This window comes from Polistes dominula, unplaced genomic scaffold (assembly GCF_049000335.1).
Source record: "Polistes dominula isolate Pdom_NZ unplaced genomic scaffold, Pdom_raw_medaka contig_33, whole genome shotgun sequence".
Lineage (NCBI taxonomy): Eukaryota > Metazoa > Arthropoda > Insecta > Hymenoptera > Vespidae > Polistes > Polistes dominula.
In genome coordinates this window covers 5667316-5690938 of record NW_028300998.1, presented here as the reverse complement: position 1 = coordinate 5690938, position 23623 = coordinate 5667316, and the positions used below count along the sequence as shown (strand labels likewise).

The 23623-nt window shown below is 26.8% G+C and overlaps 2 protein-coding genes across 2 annotated transcripts in view; both read right to left on the bottom strand.

Annotated features, from left to right (window-relative positions):
- Nucleotides 1-20212, bottom strand: part of dally (division abnormally delayed protein) — a 121282-nt gene extending 101070 nt beyond the window's left edge. Inside the window, exons 1-2 of the mRNA XM_015319989.2 lie at nt 19110-20212; nt 4475-4615 (exon numbers count right to left, since the gene is read on the bottom strand). Of these exons, the coding sequence (XP_015175475.1) occupies nt 4475-4615; nt 19110-19365 (397 nt within the window). The 5' untranslated portion in view covers nt 19366-20212. The remainder of the gene's footprint in view (nt 1-4474; nt 4616-19109) is intronic.
- On the bottom strand, nt 19440-23623 carry Mcm7 (minichromosome maintenance 7). The gene is made up of 10 exons (XM_015319963.2): nt 23451-23623; nt 23109-23317; nt 22876-23039; nt 22620-22800; nt 22401-22538; nt 22149-22334; nt 21853-22066; nt 21308-21785; nt 21079-21230; nt 19440-21001 (listed from the first exon to the last, which is right to left on the bottom strand). Exons 1-10 carry the CDS (start codon nt 23491-23493, stop codon nt 20577-20579), a joined length of 2190 nt encoding a protein of 729 aa, XP_015175449.2. The 5' UTR covers nt 23494-23623; the 3' UTR covers nt 19440-20576.

The window sequence follows — 23623 nt, the reverse complement described above, 5'->3', positions numbered from 1 at the left end:
AATATAAAAATTGATAAAAATAAAAAATAAAAAACAAGGTTGAAAAGAAGAAATGAACGAACGATTATCGAGTGGAGGAAAGACAAAAACTTGGAGGGGAAGAAGGAAAAAAAAATTTTTGGAGAAAAGCGAAAGCTTTGCACGTTTTGAGAAGATTCCCATCAAAAAGGGATAGCTTTGTCTTTCTCTCTCTTTCTCTCTTTCGATATTTCTATCTCTGTCTTTTTGTCTCGAATATAAATACGAGAAGCTTATATACAACGTCGAACGGAAGTATTGACTTATTGTGAGACTAAATTTTTCCTCGTATATAAAATTGTACTCTTACGTAAATTTGTTCGATGTACGATCCCGTTATTTAATTTTTATTTTATTTCTTTTTTATCTTTTTTGTCTTTTTTGTTTTTTTTTCTCTTTTATTTGCAATACCGAACAAAAGTATTTACACAGATTACGTTTTCCTATAACAGATATTGGGTTATTAAATCTGTTAAAAGTACGTTATCCCATTATTTAATTTTCTTTTTTGTTTTATTTTTTTTGTTCTCTTCTTTATTTTTTGTTAAATACAATAACTCTCGAGCTTATTAATTTAAAATATATGAGAGATTTATAAAATAAATATAAAGTAATTAAATAGCTTTTAAATGTTATTCAATGTTCTTTCAATCGAAATGAGAAGGATTTTATAAATATCATTTAATATAATGAATTAATTATAAAAATAACATTAATTTTATATCAATGGCTTACGATTCCGGAGATATAATTTTAAAAAAGTCAAATTGTACTTCTTTCTTTTTTTTATACAAATTTACATAGAAAAATATTCCGTTATCTTTATAGTTCTCTTTCTCTCTCTTTTTAAATCCATTTTCACTTACAATTGTTTAACAACGTAATCTTCCAATTCATATATTGCATTCTTGAATTTAAAAATTATACACATAAAAATAAAAATAAAAATAAATAACAAATGGCTTGAAATTCGTTCTACTTTTTTTTACCCCCATACCCTTTCCTTTCCCATTGTCATTAACAAAAAATAATATTAAACAAATTTAAATTTTTATATTTCAATATTTGTATTTTATTTTCTCGACAGTGTAAGAATAATATCCAGTTGAAAAAAAATCGATTAAAAAAAATTAAATAAATTTAAAAAAATGAAAATTAAAAAAAAGAGAATAATTTCGATAACAAAAATTCATTCATGAGAATAAAAGAGAGAGAAAGGAAGGGGGGAAAAAAAATGTCATCAGTTGTTCAGTAGTTCAAACGTTCCTTTCATTTATTCGTATCGTTGATTCTTTCTCTTTATATCCATATTATTTTCGAGCCAGTTATCCCACAAGACTTTGCTTCTCAATTTTCGATGAAAAGCACGAAGAGTGGAGTGTCAAGTGGATCGTTTCTATACTTTCTTTCTCCTTCGATTTCTCCCATGGCTCTTGTCCAAATGCGTAGTCAAGATATAGTTCGCTAACCGAACTTCTTCTTCTTCTATTTCTTTTTATTTCTTTTTATTTTTTTTATTTTTCTTTTATCAAAAATCGATGAAGAAGAAAATCGAGATACTACATGGAATTATTTTATTTTTCAAAAAAAAAAAAAAAAAGAAAACAAGACCGTCATCATATTTCACTGCTCTTTTTCCTGATATTATTTTCATAGGGAATATTTTTATATATTCGAAATTTGTACGAAATTCGCGTTCCTTTTACATTGACAAAAAAAGGAATCATTTTTTTTTTCTAATTTATTATTCATAATTTTAAATCCACAAAAATATGGATATAGATGGAGAATAAAATTGGGATACTGTGTGAGAACTGATTTTTTTTTTTTTGTTCTTGTGTGATAACACCTTTTGTGATTATTTTGATACAATAAAAACTCGCGAATTCATTCACGCCGAATGAAATTAATTATTCACTTCCCCTATTGTATTCGTAATTTTTAAAACCATAAATATTATTTCACCAACGAAAGTATTGTATTATTTTCCTAAAGACATATTTAATAATTATTTCTAACAGAAAATTCTTTTGCTTTCTTTATTCCTTTACTTTACAAAAAGAAAGAAATAGAAAAAGAAATAGAAAAAAAAACAAATTCTTTCTTTCTTTCTTTCGTAATAACGTAAAATAAATTTCTTTTAATTTCTTTTTTCTTATTTCACATTTTTTTTCTTCCTTTTCACAAACGCAAAACTTCGTTATAACCGTTAACAAAATTATTTCATAATGACTTATTTCAAAAACAATTCCTTTTTTTTTTTAACGAACATTCCTTTATCTCGTTTAAACAAATTAAAAAAAAAATATATTTTACGCATAGAGAACTCCTTTATTAAAGTAAAATAAAATAAAAAATTGTCTTTCAACGACAACGACGTACAAGCCGGCACCCTATTTCGAATAATAATTTTTTTTAAGTTATTTTCAACCAAAAATTCTCTTCTCTCGTTCTGACGAAAAATTATAATTTAGTTTTTTTTTTTATACCTCACGACTCATTATAACCGTAAATTCATTTCTCTCTCACTCTCTCTAGTATTTTTTTTTTTTTAAATCTCAAGACTCGTTATTTCCGTCCAGAAAAAAAAGAAAAGAAAATAGTAAATGAAAAAGAAAAAAAAACAAAGTTGGACCAAAATTTTCGTCAACGTTAACAAAAACATCATCATCATCATCCTCAATGTTATATTTAGGTTGTTCAAAAAGTAATTTCGTTTTTTCCTGACACAATAAAAGCATTACTTGATGCAAACCGACAAATAACAACAGATGAGATTGGTGAGAGATTAAATTTATTAAATTCAATTGTTTATGCTCACTTGAAAGTCCTAGGTTTAATCTCAAAGTAAAAATTGTTTTCATTTTCACAAAAAAAAAAAACAAAATTACTTGTCAAACAACCCAATATTATGTTATCAAAATAAATAATAAAAAAAAAAAAGGATTAAAATATCGGAATAAAGTGAAAAGGAAAAAAAAAATAAAATTAACCCTTTGAATGCTATGAACGCATATATGCGTTTGGAAAAAATTGCTAGAGTGGTCGGTTCAAAACACATATGTATTTATTAATATTAATGTAAAATAATGTAATATTTATAATAATTAAATTAAATTATATTCATAAGGAAAAACTTTAATTATTAAATATAATTTAGTTAATAATAAATTTTTCTATTTCTACAAAACATTTTAGGTGAAAGTATTCAGCACTCAAAGGGTTAAATGAAGTATCAAAGCATGAATAAATCTACGAGATTTGCTATCGTGATCTCCATTTTGTATTCGACTCATCCCCTCCTCCTTTCCTTCCCCTTCTCCTTCTCCTTCTTCTTACAATCCCATACATTTCCCTTTACATTCTTATTCATAGTAAAACTATTCAAAGTGTATATATATGTATTGTGGGAGGGGTGAGGGTGGGGTAGGGGAAAGGTGTTGGATTTTATCGAAAAGTCAAATCCGACGTTTCTTCTGTGGTTTTTCCATAAAGATGAAAAGACAGATCATGTTCGTGTGATATCTTTGTACATGTTGTGTTCTGTTTTCTTTCAAGTGAACTTGCATTATCGTTCTATCGAAAAAATAGGTATTATTTTCATGGTGAAAAAGGAAGATAAAGATGTGGGTTTTGATTTAATTTTTCCGCAGAAACTCCCCCCTCCCTTCAACTTCCCCCCACTTACAGCCAGAACATTTTGTTATTTATAGTATACAGTAAGGTTTCTCCAATTTTTCAATTTGGTGACCTTCTTTTTTACTTTCAACAAATATTTTCGCAATTCGTGAATTGTATACTCTTATGATATTTACTTTTTCACTATAGTAATCAAATAAACGTATTCTATACGTATAATGTTCAACTGGTATTTATTTTTAATTCATTGGTGATCATTAAGCATTCAAAACAAATTTTTTTTTCTACTATCAAATTTCTACTATCCTCAGATTTGATTTTGGTATTGGGTCATCGTGATTGGACGTTTGGAGAAACCTTGGTATATAGGATTAGCCAAAAATGATCATAGATAAAATCTAAATAATTTATTATGAATATATACATATATATTATTTTTTTATTTTTATTTTAAATTGTAAAACTAGTAATTGTAAAGCTAGGAACGTTTAATGTAATTTGTGTAAGTCAGATGGCTCATTTAATATGTTACGAATAATTATTAAAGAAATTATTATTCTTTTTTTTTAATTTAAATATATATAATTTTATTTTATTTTTTTTTTAAATTAATTTATATTTTTATCGTAAGAATATTTCTAATGAAATTATTTTTTATTGTCTTATTTAAAATTAAAATGTGTATTTTTTTATTTTTATTTTAAAGTAAACGATTTGTAATATTGTTAGTGGATTTCATTCGATACGTCGTTTGACCGTGTGAAGTAGTAGTATGTTAAAAAAGGAAAACAAAAATAAATAGAAAACGTAAACTCACCTCTTAATGAATCAGCAGTCGTGGCAAGAAGTCCCTGAAGACTCCTGCTGTGATGATGAATCAAATTGTCAAAATCCTTTCCGGCTTTGAGTCTCAAATGATTCTCGACTTCGTGTCCACAGCATGAGGCACCACATATCGCTAGAAAAAAAAAAATAAAATGAGAAATAAATATATTAAATATCTTATTTTTATTTTATTTTATATTTAAATACTTTGTACAAAAAAACAAACATGCAGTTTTGTATATTACTGGTCTTACGTTTATTTATAAATATGTTTAATAAATTTTTCTTACGACAGATGATAAAGAAAAGAAATACGATCGGTTAGAAAAAAAGAAAGAAATAAAGAAAGAAAAATGTTTCCACTTGAAAAGCACGAAAGAGCAGCTCGGATAGGTTTTTGCTCGATTTCGCACTTAGGAAGTGCACTTAACCACTCAATTTCTCAAATTTCTAACTTTACTTTATATCTTGCTTGACATATTTTAAATAAAAAAACAAACATAAAATATTATGACAAAGATATTTAAATTATTGACGACAGAATTACAAGATGGGTCAAAAATTTGTAAAAGTGAATCAAACGTTTCTAGTTTGGTATACTAATCAATTACTCTTTTACCAAACTTATTTTGTACTAATATTTTTTTATGAATATATAAAAATAAAACTCGTTTATAAAATTATATATTTAATTATGTATCTAATAGTATATTTCATAAACATATTAAAGTCATCTTACAATGTTTGGCGTATCTTGAACTCGTATAATTCATTACAAGAAAAATAAATAAAATAAATTAAGTAAAGTATAAAATTTGAATAAACGTCTTATTAGATATTCTTAGAAATGTCGCATGTAAAATGACAAATTTAATTAGGAGTTTTTAAATATTTATAAATCATCTAAAAACTTATGGCCCATATTACAAGATTCTTAAAAGAATAAAATGCAAATTATATTTCATTGTTTCTAACATATATTCAACCTAATATTATAATATATATTATAATATATAATATTAATAAATAATATAATAATATTAATTAAAATAATTAATATAATTAATATTAAATTAATATAACAATAATTATATATATATATACATGAAATAAATATAGTTAAACGAACATAATCACTAATCGCTAACGTTTATAGTTATCGATAGAACCGCAGATCTTTAACCAACGTTTCTCGAAACAAAAAAAATCATTTATTTCCAATATAACTTAGGTGCACACGGTGGTATCGAGTTATCCATATTGGTTGTGCGGTTGCAAACAGATATCCTTTCCCTCTATCATTACTTTTAATCCGATTCTATCTTGAACTAATCGATATTGGATTCATAATATAATATTAAAAAAAAAGAGAAAAAGGGACAAATCTAAAAATATTATCTTTAATTTCTTATCTTCAATGGATACAAGCATATATAGATATAATCAATTTTTAAACGAACGGATATCTATATTTTTATAACATTGATCTTTTCATTCAACAAATCATTTCAACGACAAATTAATTTCAACTTTTTCATTTTAAAAAAACCTAAGAAATAAACTTGTAATATTTTCTATACTGTTCCATTCAAAATGATTACATTTATTATTATTATTATTATTATTATTATACGTGAACTTTTTTGATTATAAGAATCGGAAGCACAATGTGTGGCCCATGAAAGGACAGAAGAAGAAGAAGAAGAAGAAGGTTGAGAACACCTGTAATAGAACAACCAAGTCGTGTTTTAACAACCGCAAAAGAACTTTATTCGACGACGAAAATTTCATTAATCCGAAGTCGTAAATCAAATTCCTCGAGGGATGGATGCACGCGAGTCTTTTATCTTCTTCTTATTCTTCTTCATCTTCATCATCTTCTTCTTCTTCTTCTTATTCTTCTTGTCTGGTAAGTTCACGAGTGAACGAACGAACTAACGAGGAACTGAACAATTAAATTCCTCGCGTCTCGATTAGAGGACAAAATTATCGCGGAACGATTCATCCAATCGAGAATGTACATATATATGTGTAGTACGTGCATGTATGTATATATATATACGTATGTATAGGTGTAACTAATACTTGAATAAAGAGAAAGAGGGAGATAACATACTCCATTTCCATTTAAACGTTCGTCTTCGTATCACCCGCCATTTTCTTTTGTGCCATTCTATTCCGAGTAATTTCTTTGAAAAATTAATACCGAGGATACTCAAACTGAACGTTTAAAAGCGTTAAAGAAATCTCTTTTTTTCTAATATCAGACTCTTTAAGAGAAGACTAAGTTAGATCAAAGAAAAGAATTTTATATAAATATAATATTAATAATAATAAATATAATAATATTGAATAGAATTAATTTTATATAACAATTTTACAAACTTGTCTTTTAGTGTTTTAATATAAAAAAGTATAAATTAATTTATAAGACCTCTAAATAATAATAATAATAATAATAATTAATATTTAATACTGAAACTATAATACTAATTTATTAATAATATTTTAATTATTATTAATTATTTAAATTATTATAATATTTTAATATTTTATTTATTATTAATTAATACTAATACTAAAACTACAAATTAAGTGTATATTTAAAAATATTCATATCTCTCATTTACAATTATATTATATACATGATAATAAATATATAACATATTGAAATAATAAATAAAAAAAATTTAATGACTATTGAATAATTTCAAATTTACAAATAAATGCAAAAACCCTCATAGAATTTGGGATTTATCTAATAAGAAGATTTCTGGACTATTTTGGAATGCTTTAATTAATCTAAATTATTTAAGAGTATAAAAATTTCAAATAAAAGATTAGTACAAAGACATAATATTAATATGCAATAATATTGAATAAAGAATTTTAAAAAATTCTAAATTGAATGTAAAATATCACCTAAGAACTTAGAGTTTATCTAAAATTTCAAGACCCCATTTAACGTAAAATAAACTTGAACGTAGAATACTTTGAAATACTTTAATTCATTTAAATTCTTTAAGAAAAGAAAAAGATAGATAAAAGAGAATATATATATATTTATAAGTTTACTTTATATAAATATAAAGATTTCAAAAGGAAACATCTTTACTGAACAGATACGTTTCGTCTTTTTAATTGTCGTATCTATTCTCGTCTTGTCTCTCGTTTATAAAAGAAACGAATAAATACTTTTTTCTTCTTGTTTCTCATCATCATCATCATCATCATCATCATCATCATTATCATCTTCATCTTCATCTTCTTCTATCCCAACTTCTCTTTTTCGTTGTCTTATTTGTCTTGTTCTATTCCACTTGGCAAACGTTATTGTAATTAATTAGCAGTCAGGAAAGGCAGCTGTTTGTCGATCACCAGTCCTTATCCGCCTATTTTTTTTTCTCCCAATTATAACAACACACGCAAAAGTTGCACAGAGAAAAGGGAAGAAGAAAGAAAGAGATAGAAAGATTTATACGAAAAGAAAAGGAAAGAAGAAGATGGCTACTTGGTCGTCTTGTGCAATTACAGGAGGACGATTGCCCGATAAAATACGTTAGACCGACATCTACGTTGAAAGAGGAGGGTCATGGACGAACAAATAAAATGAGGCTAACGGGTATCCTCTAGAGGGTCATACTGGTTCCTCTCAACAGTTCTCTTACGTTTTATTTTTATTTTTATTTTTATTTTTATTTCTATCTATCTCTCTCACTTTTTCTGTTACTCTACTCTTTACCATTGAATTTACCTATATAACTATCTATTTATCTATACATATAACAAAAGTACCATGTATTAAAGTTTATAGATAAGGAAAGATGAATCATAAGATATGAAATCATTCTTTTTTTTATTATTATTATTATTATTTTTCTCTATTTTTTTATTATTATATCTATTTATATAACCATATGTACATATATATGTATATATATATTTGTATAATTAAAACTATACAACCATATGTATAATACATCTATGTGTACATATATTTGTATAATTTAAAAGTACTAATTAGGATAATTTTGTACTAATTTTTTCTACTATTTGATTAATATTAGATTTAATTATATAACTATATATATCCAACTATACACCTAAATATCGTATATATACAGGGTAATCGGTACCTGGTGATACAAACGAAAAGGGAGTGATTCTACATGAAAAAATAAATCGAAAATATAGAATAACAATTTTTCGTTTGATGCTTTGTTTTCGAAAAAATCAACTTTGAATTTTCGCACAGTACGCGTCTACTTGATCTGATAAGTTCGTAGGGTATTTCCGAAAAGTTTGTAGGCTATTTCCGAAAAGTTCGTAGGATATTTCCGAAAAGTTCGTAGCAATTGAAAGAAAAGATTACCAGTTACCAGTTACAGATCACCCTGTATATATAGATAATTATATAATTAAATATAATATTAAAAAAATATAATAACACACTGGCCATGAGTTCTTACATTATTTTTTTAAAATCTCTACATATTTGTACAGAATGTGGGTCATAAGTTTCTATATGGGTCAAGAATTTTAAAATAATTTATAAAAATCACTTACTCTAGTTTTTCAATATCGAATTTACCAATACACCTTTATCTACCTATATACATAATTTTTATATTGTAATAAAATGTTTAGTAAGGAGCACTAAATTTCTAATTAATTATTATTTATGTTAGTATCGTTTAGCTGTAAAAGTTAATTGTAAACCCATTCGAAACCACTTACACACAGTATGTGCGCAATCATACTTTGCTATTATCAGTTATTTTGATTAAAGTTAGACTTTTTTTTTGTATAAATAGTATCTTTAAAATAATAATTTGTGAACAAAATTTGGCATTGTAAAATTGGCAATATAACCAAAAAAAAAAAAGAAATGGCTCTTTTGAACCATGTTCGAAAAAAGTCGTGGTCTCGAATGGGTTAATAACAAAATAGTAAAAATAGATTATAAAAATTTATAAAAAAGAAAAAAACTGATTAGTGAAGGAAACGAAAGGGACAAAAAGGATTTAGAGTGAAAGAGAGAGTAGAAGGAAGTATCGTTAGAAATAGAAAGAGATAGAGTGAAAGACGAGAAGGAAATGACATTAGCAAAAGCGTTCTTAAGTGTACAATTGTGGGGTTCTAATTTATATTGTCCCTACTATCATGGGTACCATGGTCTTTCGACGATTGTTACACGATAAACGTTTAAGTGATATTAAATGGAATTGAATTGAAGGAACACCGCGCCTTGCTTGCTATACTACCGTCTACTATTTCTTCTCACGTGACACACATACAAAACATACATACATGTGTATATGTATAACACTATGTGTACACATCAAAGTCAGCAAATGCTATCGAAAAGTTTTACCGATCGAAATACACCGTCCCTGGAATAATATTCACTCATACTTATGTTGATACAGTTCTGTGCTCTATATTGAAGTTTATTTTATACTTGGGTGTGGGACTAAACTAAAGACAATTAAAACAGCCACAAATGTTCTAAGATAATTTCAACATTTAATTTGAAATTATTCAAATATTCTATCTTTCTTTCTCTCTTTTTCTATTTTTCTTTTTTTTTCTTTTTATCTAGAAATTATTTTATTTATCATTTGATGCTAATGATATATATTTATATATTATCATTTAAGTTTAATTGTAAGAGATTTGAATATTTCAATTTAAATATTAATTTAATTAATTGAATAATGTAATTAATTATTATTCTTTTTTCAAAGCTTCGTTTTTTTTTTTATATATATTAAAAAATTATTATAAAAGACAAGCTCGTATAGAAATGAAATAAAAAAAGAATAAATTTGTAAAAGTAACCTATGAACTTATGGTTCAGTCAAATAATAATTTCGATCACCATCCTGTATAATTTTCTTATCGAAGACAATTCGATATACTTATACATATAAAATGAAAAAAAAAAAAAAGTTAAGAAAAGAAAGGGGACGTAGGTAAGAAGGAAGGGTGAGGGAATAGGAGGGCACTCGACAAATTTACGCGTTTTCTAGCACTCCCGAGAGCCATCTTTATTTATATTCCTCTTCTTGGAAATATATTCATGAGTCTCAAGTTTTTTTTTTTTTTTTTTTTTTTTTTTTTTTTAATTTATTTCCATAGCTTTCTTTTCTTCACGCGGATCTAAAAAAAAAAAAAAGTCTCTTTTCATTTTCAATAAATATCGAATGGTTCGTCGATCAGACTGGTTTTTCTTTTTTCTTCTTTTTGGTCGGTAATCCAAAATTATTGATCATGATCCGATAAAAAAGTATGGTTTATATATAAGATGAGAGGTAAAAAAGTATTGATAAAGTATAATCGATTTTTTTTTTTATTATTATTATTATCGTAGAATTTTTAACCCACATAAAAGCTTATGGTTGCTTATGGTTTGTACATATGTATTATATATACACATATACATATATATATATATTTATATTAAAAAATAATTATAAACGACAAGCTCGTATACAATTGAGAAAAAAAAAGAATAAATTTATAAAAATAATTTCGATCACCATCCTGTATAATTTTAAAATATATATATATATATATTATGGTATAAATATATTATATAAATTCGTAAATTTTGTAATTAAATGAAATTAGCTTAAACAATGTTTAAAAGAGATTGCAATTAATTTGTAAAATGAACTTTAAAAAATGTCAACCCATCAAACAACATTTGGTTAATCAAATATTTTTTCAAGGAAAACATAAAAAAAAAAAGAATAATAAAAAGAAATTGAAAGGGAAAAGCTAATGTACACGTGATAGTGATAGAATAATAAGAAAAAAAAGAGGAAGAAAAGAAGATGAAGAAGAAGGAGAAACAGGAAAGTACCTTTGGAGAGGGTTGAAAATACTTATCGATAAGGTGTCCTCTTATCGGACACCATCATCGAGACATAAAGTACATACGTACTATATATATATATACAAATAAATACTTTCATACATAATACATATACATACATATAGATCTATATAGATCTATATAGATCTGCGAATACGCTTGATGCATTTTTAAATCGTCATCTTTTTATCGACAACATACTTTCGTAAATATTAAATCGATTGAGTAAACAGGATGAAAAGCAGGTAGGTATAGATATCGGTTACATGAGATAGAAAAAGATATATAGATATATACAGGATGATACATTTAAGACAGACCGTTTGAATAACTCGATTGAAATTTATTGAAAATTATCTCATGTTAATAATTTTGTAATATTATACAATTAGATATTTGGTGACTTTATCTATTTGGAAAACTTAAATTAATATACAATTATTTCATTAAAATATACATTTAATAATTAATTATTAAAGTGTCGCATGTTAAAGTTTTTTAGGTGAACCAACAATTTTTAGGCTTGTAATTTTTGTTTGTAATTAATATTAAAAAAGAATAACTTAAGTATGTGTGTGTGTGTGTGTATGTATTTTGAAAAAATTTTAATTCAATTAATTGATATTTAACTGTTATAATTAAACAATGTGAAACAAGAAAAAAAAAATAATTAATTGTATAAATTTAATTAAAAAATTTAATACGTTACATATACGTATTACGAGATTATGCTGTTCTCAAAATCAAGTAATTTTTGTCTTAACTATTTTTTTTTGTTTTCTTTTTTTTTATCAGCAATATTATTCTGTTTTTGATGGCTCACCCGTTATATAAAATAATAGAAACATTTTGATCAAATTACGAACTCTTAAAAAAGTAGTACAAGTAGTAAGAAAATAAAAACCATTCGAAATATAAATAAATTGATGGCAAAGTAAAATAGATGAAATATTAATTAAAAAATAAACTATATAAAATAAATATATACAAAATATAAAAAAAGGATATTCTATGTTTTTCATTTCTTTTCAAACTTTTTGCAACATCGTTAATTCAATTATTCGATTATTCCTCTCCTTCACTTTTTTCTTTAATTTCGCAAATAAGAGTACCATTGTAATTATCAATAAAATGACGAAGAGTTAGAAAGGATAAAAATATCAAAAATAAAAAAATGAAACGAAACAATATGAAAAACAGAAAAATAGAATGAAAAAGCAATATTAAATTTTCACATAAATTCTCAAATTTGATTGTCGTTGTCAACGTCGGTTGGTTGTGACTGGATTATCGCGACTTTTATTTATTTATTTCCTGTTGTTTTTTTCTTCTTCTTCTTCTTCTTCTTTTTAATATATCTCAACGTCAACGAATGATCGATAAATAAAATCGAGAAAAAAAAAAAAAATTAAACGAGAGAAAATTTGCGATAGGAGAATATCGCACAATTTATTCCGATGATACGAGAGTGAATTGAATGGCTGTTTCTGACATCGTTTCGAATTATACCAACATAACGGACAGAAAAAAAGAAAAATAAGGTATAGGTGTATATATATATATATTATAGGAATATAAAAATAAAAATAAAAATAAAACAAATAGTAAATGGCCAAAGAAGCAACATCCGATAGCTTTAACGTTTTAGGTTTTAAATTTTACGATGCATCTTGGGTATGAACTGAGAAAACCTTCAACGATTTCGAAGGTCTCGTTCTCTCACGATGAACCTTTTACCTTTTACCTTTTTCCTTCTCTTCCTCTTTCTCTTCTTTTTCTTATTATTATTATTATTATTATTATTATTATTATTATTATATTTATTATTTTTTGTTTCATCTACCGTTTTGTTGTGTTGAATATTCAATCTACCTTTTTCTTGTCTAATATTTTGTTGTCGTTGTTGTTATTTTATTATTATTATTATTATTATTATTATTATTATTATTATATTCTTCTTTTTTTATTTTATGAACTTTAAAAAACATCATATTCTCATTCTCTCGTCAATGAAATTACTATACTGCCCCAAGTTATACCTCAAGCACCGTATCGCATTGGTTCGTTAAGCCCACATTCGCAAATTAAGATAACGTTATTGGAAAAGATATATCGTTAATACTATTCGATAATGTTTATTTCATTGGCAATTTTAAAACGACCTTAAGTCATGCAAATGTTTCTTAATGACACCAATGAGAACCTAATTGCATGTATTATTGTTCCAATAATCTTAAGTATTACATACACAAATGCATATCGAGTTATTGTATCTAACATTAAACCTTGTAATTTTGTCGATAAAGATACAATCAAAAATTATCTAAACCATGAAAAATATTGTTTCTTTCTTTTTATTCTTAATTAAATTTAAAAAATTAGAAAATAATAATAATTATAATTATTATTATTTTAATTATTATCCTGAATCTTTTATACGTACACACGTACGAATTAGATTAAATAATAAATTTAATTATTTTTATTAAAAATATATTTTTAATAAATATAATATTATAATATTAATTTTAATATATTTATATAATATTAAATTGTAATTTTAATAAATATTATTTATAAAAATATAAATGAAAAAGAAAAAGAATTAAATCACATGTGAATAGAAATAAATCATAAACATTAAATTAGGTAAAAACAAAAAATCAAATTATTTCAATTATCAAATATTAAATATTAAGAACAAAATTTAATATAAAATTAATTTAAAAAATCAAACAATTAAACAGTGAACATAAACGTTTATATAACAAAACGAAAAAATGTAAAAAATTAGAATAAAATTGTAACACATATTATTCGTATTATTCTTATCACATAATCCAATAAAATTGTATTAAAAAAAAAAAAAAAAAAAGAAATTGTTCATAGAATGAATTTAGTCGGTGATATAATTATATAGTATTAGACATAAATCCAATAACATTGCATCGCAATAAACTTCCTTAGACATGATGATGTGGTAACATAATCTAATAGTGCATTTGGTGTATGCATTATAATATGTTAGGATTACATAATCGTTGCATAGTACGCGGCTCCGTTAGGTGCGATCTAGGTCTCTTAATGCCGGGAAGAGTTTATAAAGCCGGAAGCTACATCAGCGACCCTTCGTTCTTGATTCGTCGAGTGGGTTGGCTATTCGTGCAAACTGGGTTAGGGTACAATCATCCGGATGTCTTTTAAATGCGTTTTTCTTTAGTCAAGATTAATGTAAGAAAACGAACTAACCAATCGATTTTATTTTATTATTCTTATAAAATCATTCGATATATAAATCTCATGCAAATTTATTTAAAAGAAGAAGAAGAAGATGAAGATGAAGAAGGAATAATTTACATTTGTTAAGAACCTCTTCGAATGAAAGAACATTTTATTTTTTTTTTTATTGTTTATATCGATGATAACAAAGTTCGATCAAAAAATAATCATAAAATCATATTTTTGTTATCATAGGATAATATCGTTTAATTTAATATGTATAAATGGATGCTAAATGTGGACCTATGAAGTAATTTCTAGGTAAATTTAATTGGAAATAATAATTTTGTAATAATTATTATTATAATTGGAAATTTATTTCAAACGTTATGTTTGAAACTTTATATATCAAAACTATTAATTACAAATGTGAAATTCTCTAATTTCTTCGTTCTCGTAAAACTCCTGTGTACAAGGCAACTTCTAAATATAAATTCCCTTCTTTTTTTTTTTTTTTGTTAAGTGTGTTATTAAAATTAATTGGGAGTAAAGGAAAAAATTAACAAAAAAAAAATAATAATAATAATCAAAATTTAACTACAAACTCGTATCAAAGTTTGTAAATCATATTAAAAATCAATTATACTCATTTTTTTTCTTTAAGATTTTAAAAATACTAGCTTAGGAAGTTTTGAGGAATATCGTATGACAAAAATGATTATTATATGATATATTTTTTTTTTATTTTTTTTTCCTTCCGTATTTGATAAAATTAAAAAGAATGAGTATAATGAAGTTGTAAAGATGATCTAAAAAGGGTCTTATATTTGAAAAGGCGTTATCATAACACAATGTTTATCCTTTCGAAGTTAGTATTGTTATTTTGTTGATTCGTGAACATCGCAGGAACGTTAACATTGGCCGTTGTCGTACTCATTAGCCAAAATGTTATTCCCACGCAACGATGCACACCGAGCTAATTAGAACGAATTACCCAGGTTTACGTTCGCGAACCAGTGAGTTCACTGAGTTCACGTATGTTCTATCTACTAATACATCTGTATATGTGTATGTATGTATCCACGTATTTTATTCATATATGTATATATATATAAAAAGTATTTTCAATGAAAAGAAACAATAAAAAACAAAACAAAACGAAATTCTATGCACACGATTGATGCTTTCTTAACCCTTTGAATGCTATTGACGCATATATGCGTTTGATAAAAATTATCAGAGTGGTCTATCGACGCATATGTGTTTGTTTATATTAATGTAAAATAATGTGATGTTTATATGTATTATATAAATTATAATTGTAAAGAAAAACTTTAATTATTAAATATAATTTGATTAATAATAAATTATTCTGTTTCTACAAAACATTTTAGGTAGAAGTATTGAAGCACTCAAAGGGTTTAATAAAAATTTTATTAAATCCATAATATCTGTTAACAAGAATTATTTTTTATTCTACAAATAAATTGTTTATATAAACGTTAACATCGTATTGTTAGAATATATTTAAAAAAATGTAATAATAAATATTTCTTTTTTTGTATAAATCTAATTTTGGTTACGTATATTAAATTAACTTTTCTGTTAATTCTTTTAACTTTTGATCAATAATTAATGAATAAATAAATAAATAAATATAAAAAAAAGTTATATATTTATTTTGTGCATTATATTAAATATGATACACATTGTTATATAAAATCTAACTTTACGTATAAAAGGGTTAGTTGAAAAATTTCGAAATTCATTCTAAAAAGAAACTCTTTCTTTTTTGTTTGACCAAACGACAAAATTATTTCTATATTCGGATCAAATCTTTTCAATCTATCCAGTAATAAACAAACAAAAAATACAAATTTTAATTAATCAATTTAAAATAAATTGAGAATTAAAAATTACTTGTTTTTTTTTTACAAATATTTAAATTGATTTTGTTAATCTTTTGTAATTATTTTGGTTGATCGATTAAATAATTGATCGATCGATTGATCAGTAAAGAGAAACGTAAGAACAATTTGAATTGGTTAGTCTCACGATAATTGAAGGAAATTTTTACAAGTAGGTTTCGAGTGCTGTTTCGAGTAATGGGATTAAGAACGTTTAACGAAACGATGCTGTGAAGAGCTTCTAAATAAATTCCGGCAATTAGAATGAAAGCTCTTACAATTAGATCGAAGAATCCTCTCACTGGATTATCTTAATCTCAACTAAACTCTTTCCGTGTTCATCGTAAATAAAACAAAATATATAAACGAGTTGTGAAAAGAGTTTTGATGAGCATCGATATAAATATTCAACTTTTATTTTTAAATCAAAGTAAATTTAAAATTGATAAAAAGAAATTTTTATATGTTGGAGACCAAAACTTTTCAATCCACCTGATGATCTATACATAATTTACATATATTTCACATATACATATATTTATATAATTTTTATATGTTATATTTATATTATTATATTTTTATGTTATATTTATATGGTATTTTTATTCTATAAACAATGAAAAGAAAAAAAGTTTAAAAAATAAATAATACATAATTCAAATAAAAATCACCTAAGACAATTATATATATTTTAGCAATAACAAAACTACAGCTAGGTATTTAGTTTCTTTTATTTTTTTTTTTTAAATTCATTTAAGTTTATATATTGTTATATAATAAATATATAATATTATATATATATATATATAAATTTAAATTTATATATATTCCATACTGTGTCCATATGATAATAGAACTAGATGCATTTGTTTTGTTTCGTTAATTTAAAAAACAAAAAAGAAAAAAAAAAGAAAAGAAAAAAATAGATAGAAAATAATAAATAAACAATAATAGGAAGTATCTTGGTCGAATCGAATGTGATAAATTTTAGAAAAGGTTTTGCTAGATTTGCCCTAAGGCACGTAGAGGATAAACGTGAGTCGCGTACCATAGAGTTGAAGACAATCGATAAGTCGCGATATATCCGTAGGAAGAGTGAATTTTCACATTTTCACGACTCCTGTCTCTATACGTACGATACATACAGAAATATACGATATCATACACTACATATAGTATACCTGTATGTATATAATCATAAGAAGGAAAACATATTTTCTGGTCAAACTTTTAGAACATAACCACTCTACTAAAAAAAAAAAAAAAGGAAAAGAAAAACTTTAAAAAAGATACATATATATATATATATAACTATAAATAATCGAACGAAGGAAAATATTTTCTGGTAAAACTTTTACGGCAAAACTTTCTCAAGAGAAAACAAAAAAATATTATAAAAAGAATATACAGAGATGATTTTACATAAAAAAAAAAAATTTTTAAATAAGTCGAAAGAGAGTATAAAATAAAATGTGTGTGTGTGTGTGTGTGTGTATATATACTTTTTATTTTACAGTTTTCATTTTGGAGATAAATAAATTTATAAATTTATCGATTACTATTCTACAGTGTATAATAATTATATAAATCTATTATTACTCAAAGATTTACGTAGAAATTAGAAACCTTTAACAGATAATGTATTATATATAATTGAATAAAGAAAAAGATATTTTCTTTTTTAAACTTGAAGAACCTAACCTTTCGAGAAAGTTATAAAATAAAATTGAAATGTGTTAGATGCGAATAACAGCTGACCATAGCAACAGAGTAATGGCAAGTTAGTATATATATATTTATATATATATATATTTACAAGTTTCTATCTTCCATGTATCGTATCAAGTCTAAAGAAGATTTCTTGGCAGCACGTGCGCGCTATACGTCTATCGTCAAGTCGTATATATCGAGCTGCTAGGCCGCTGATCATCGTCGTGAAAATTCTCAGAAATGGCAAGTGTATTGCAAGGAGTTTTCTCCTCCTTCATACGATTCTCTCTCCTTTTATCTATATATATATATATATATATATATCTTATTTTTTACTTCGTTTTCTTTGATTTCGTACAACATTACATCGAACGACACAGACATTATTTATTATTATATCTCAATCGTTTGAATGAAAACATTTCGATAAAAACGAGAAACAAAATGGGAATCGATATTTAAAGCGGATAATTTGAATTGTAAACAAAGTCATATTACGATTGGTAAATATATAACAAACGAATCAGATGTAAAAATAAAAAAATGTTACTTGCGTTTTAGGCGGCTAATTCAAATTTTTGAACAAAATCACGTGATCGATTTATACCACTTGAATTTAGGAAAGATCACGTGATTAGTTGAGAAAATGCAATTAAAACGATGAGAACAGTAATGTTATGATTGGTGAATATATAAAAAAAAAAAACGAATCAGATGAAAAGATAGAAAAATATTAACTTCGTTTTAAGCGGCTAATTTAAATTTTGGAACAAAATCCACGCGACTGGTTAATGTGATTTGAATTTGAAAGAGATCACGTGACTTAGTTCAAAATGCAATTAAAACAAACGAGAACAGTAATGGAAGAAGAAAAATATAAAAAAAAAAAAAAAGAAATATTTGAGACTTACTTTTGGATGCAGGAGAAGATGTGGTCCCAGAATCCGTGCTGGCAGTAATCAGCCTCGCAACAACATTGTTCTCGTTCTCAAAAAAGAAAGCGACTTTATCGCAATTGGTCTCATTTTTCGAACGTTCGAGGGAACGCGGTAAACGCGATAGAACGGCGTCGACGCAACCGCCGAGTAAAATCCCAAGGAGGAGGAGAAGAAGCGGTGCCGGTGATGCACGCCCTACGTCCTGCCTCCTCACCGTTATTATTTTCATTTTGCCAAAATGGCACCGCGACGCGCGCGGTGAGCTTACACTTAGCCGAAGAATACAAAAAAAAAAAAAAAATTAAAAAGATAGAAAGTATTTAATCGGGTTCTGAGAGAACAAGATAGAGAGACAGATGTGATTAAAATTCGCCAACGAGCGTCGTTCGTCTCTTCTTCTTCTTCTTCTTACTTTTTACAAATTTTATTTTCTTCCTCCCCTTTTCTTTTCTCCTTCTCTTCTTCTTTTATATCTTTTTATCTTCCTCGAACGTTCACCTTCTCCTTCTCTCTCTCTATGCTCCTTTTTCTACACTCCTTCTCTCCTTCTTATAACTTCACTTATTATTTATCGTTGTCGCGTCGTATTTTTCTTTATTTATTATTCTCTCAATTAAATTGTCTTCCTTTCTCAATTTGACCGCGTTGTCAAGCGACGACGATGAACTCGCTACGTCGGCGAGTACGAGAAGGACCACGATCGCTATCGAGAAAACGATGATCAACCAAAGTCGCATCCGAAGACAACATTTGGATTATCGTATAAAGCACCGTGTGTCGCGGATACTAGTACCACATGCACGCGCGGCGTTCACACCGGAGAGCCGAACCGAGCCGAGCCAAAGACCTCGGCTACTACCGGCCAATAGTCGGAAAATTTACACGACGACCGACTAATGTCCAGCTTTAAAGACGTCCACCGACACGACGACAATCACGAGCTGTTCTTATTGCTATTTATTACTACTAATCTGTTGACGATAATGGACGAATACGACACCACCGTTGAGAAACGACACGATCAAAGTCACGATATACACTGACGAGAGACCCACGCACACCCGCACACATATATGCACGGGGACGCGACACGCGCCTCGCGGATCGCTCGATGCGACTGACCACCATGCCGACAGCGTCCCGTGCCGAGAGCGCGCCGCCGAACCGAATACTTTCGAATTTTGCCGAAGTTTACCGAGGTATTAAACAACCTGTGCCATCTACCCCTGCTCATACGAATTATTATTATTTCAATTTCTGACGTATGGTATGTCAAAATAACAAATTTATTTTTTCATTTTTTTATTACATTATGTTTATATATATATATAAAAAAAAAAGAAAATCAACGTTCTTAGTAAATGTAAAAACGTTAATTTTCGTACAATGTGATATATATTAGGATAAGATAAGAAAATGTATAAAAATAGATGTATTGAATTAATCTTTTTGAATGAAAGTAATCTGTCTTCTCGTTTGATTCACTTGCCAAACATCTAATCTTTCGTATTCTTCTATGCACTCGTTCACTTGATCAGGCTTAAATCCTTTACTCGTACATCGTTCCAATATATCTGATACTTTAACGGTTTTATTGCCACTGGCTAATTCCAAAATAAGATAGTAGATTCTGTCAATAGGATTTCTTTGAGCATTGTTCGGTTTGGAGTCAGAAAAATTAATCGAATGCTTCGACATTTCTACCAATCTGTTTGCTTCAGCTACGTCTTCTTTTTCAACAGCATTCGCTAATCTAAGACGTGCTAATGCTGTTGCCAATCGTAGCACTGCTAATAAATTACGAGCAGAAGTAAAAGTTTGATCAACGCTATTACGCGACTCTCTTCTCATTTCCACATAGGAATCTGCAACGATAATAAATATAAATATTTCAATTTTATAGTTCAATAAATTATTCTTTAAAATATTACCCAACACTTACCGACAATGTATTCTGCTAAATCTTCAGGAATGGAAGGTTCTTTTATTTTACATAGATTAATATACTTCCGTATTAAATTCATGTCTAAGGCTTCAGTTTCAGTAGGTGGTTGAGAAGAATGTTGATGAACATAAGTTATGTGCTGTGCCAATCTATAAGATATAACGTATTCATTTAATTAGTTATCGAATAATAATAAAAACTAACACGGATACAAAGGAATAATTACTTTAAATCGTTACTTCTGTCTGCACGATCTTGAATGAGCCATAATAAATCAAATCTCGATAACAAAGCAGCGGGAAGCTGAATGTTTTGTTCGATCGTTCTCTTACTATTATATCTACCATAAGCAGGATTAGCAGCGGCCAAAATAGATACTCGAGCATTTAAACGTGCCATGATTCCAGCTTTTGCAATCGATATTGTTTGCTGTTCCATAACTTCGTGTATGGCAGTTCTATCAGCCTCCGCCATTTTATCAAATTCATCAATGCAACAAACTCCTTGATCGGCTAATACCAAAGCTCCACCTTCGAGTATCATTTGACCAGTCAAAGGATCTTTCATAACAGCAGCAGTCAAACCAACACCAGAAGATCCTCTTCCTGTAGTGTATTGAGATCTTGGTGCTAGACGTGTTATGAATGAAAGTAATTGAGATTTTGCAACACCTGGATCACCCATCAAACATATATTGATGTTACCTATAGAAAATAAATAAAATTATTATCCTCCTTATTACAAATTAATTAACATAAAAAATATATTTACCTCTAATTTTAATATCACCCCTTTTTTTATCTGTACCACCTACAAGAAGCAGCAATAAAGCTTTCTTGACGTCTTCCAATCCATAAATCTCCGGTGCCAAAGATGTAGCCAGTTTACTATAAAAATCATCTTGCGATAATAATGCCAATTCTTCATCCGTCAACTGAGCACTACTGTCATCTATGGTTTGTGAATTTGTACAACACACGATCCTCTAAAATATACATTTAAATTAATATTTTTCAAATTCAGAAAAAAAATAAATCATTAATCGAATAAATAGTAAATTTTTATACATGTGCATCCAAATACGTATCACTTAAAAGGGCAGATCCACCCCTAGGATTGAATCCAGTCTTTACTAAGGGCAAAAAGATTCCGGTAATGGTTACATGATCTCCTGGTAAACATTGTCGTGTAGTTTCCCCTCTGCAAAAGATTGTTATTGATCTAGGAATATGACCAACTGGAACTTGATCGCTCTGAAATAAATTTGATTAATTGATTTATTTATCAAAATAATGTAAATTGTCATGAAAATATCTTACATGTTCTTGCAGTTTAATTTCTTGAAATTTAATAAACTTGGATCCTTTAGTTTGCATATACAATCTACCACCAGCTTTATTTACACGACAATCATCGCTAGGACATATTCTCAACGGCATAAAAGTAAGCGATTGTACCTACAATTCAAATAAATGTTATTATCAATATAATATGAAATATATTCTAGTATAAATATTAGGAAATTTTATTGAATATACTGGTTGATATGTTTCTGCACCGCATTGGTCACAAGTATAAGTAGCAACCACCATCATAGGCTTTACTTCAGTGGATCGAGTAACGATACCTCTAACCGTTACCAATTTTCCTATCTTATCAGCTTTTATTTCTCTAACAGAAAAAGCTTTAGCATCACTGAAATCCTTGAAATATATTTCACTGTAATATAATGTAAAAATATGATTAAGATTTATTAAATCATAATTTAAAAATCAAACACAATTTATAACTCACAAACGTCGCATAAGCTCTGGAGCGTATTTGTTCCTAGGATCTCGTTGATCACCGGGATGTCTGTTACGACTTTCTATCAATAACCGATGTTCAATGTACACATCCAATGCATCTTTAGGAGGTACAGGTTTCTCTTTAAAATCTGGTAGAATTTCTTGAACAAGCTGGAAAGACCAAATTGTTCAAATAGAATGTAACACATAAAATCGAAATATAGCAGACTGCATACATACGTCTAGTAAAACGTTAACATATCTTCGTGTATTATTTGCAATAGCAACAGCCAATTCATCATCAAACTCATTTACATCATCTAATTCAATAATGAGAGCTATCTGTTCACGATGAGCAAGTTTAGTAAGTTGTTGTCTATATTTAAATATTTTGTCGCCACTTTTATCATCCATAACCATAAATTCAGTTAAGAATGTTTTCAGTTGTTCTAAAATAATAGATATATTAATAGAATTAATAAAATATTTTATAAATTATATACATGTATACAGTAACATATAATAAAAACATAGAAATTTTTATGGTTAGAAATTAATTGACATTAATAATTTAAAATTTACCTTTATCTTTGACATAATCTCTCGATGCTTTTTTCGGTGCCATTTTTAAAATGGTATAAATAAAACTGTAATATATTTTTAATTATTATTTTCAAACAATTTTTAGTAAATTAGATGAAACAATTTATGAAACTATCGCAGTGTTTATTCCCGCCTAAATTTTACCGTATATT

Excerpts from the sequence above, each read along its gene's own strand:
- Mcm7 (XM_015319963.2), bottom strand. The coding sequence starts at position 23,493 with ATGGCACCGAAAAAAGCATCGAGAGATTATGTCAAAGATAAAG. Across the intron at positions 22,539-22,619 it reads GTGCAGAAACATATCAACCA|GTACAATCGCTTACTTTTAT; the intron begins GTATATTCAATA and ends TTTGAATTGTAG. Across the intron at positions 21,002-21,078 it reads TTTAGCAGAATACATTGTCG|ATTCCTATGTGGAAATGAGA; the intron begins GTAAGTGTTGGG and ends TTATCGTTGCAG.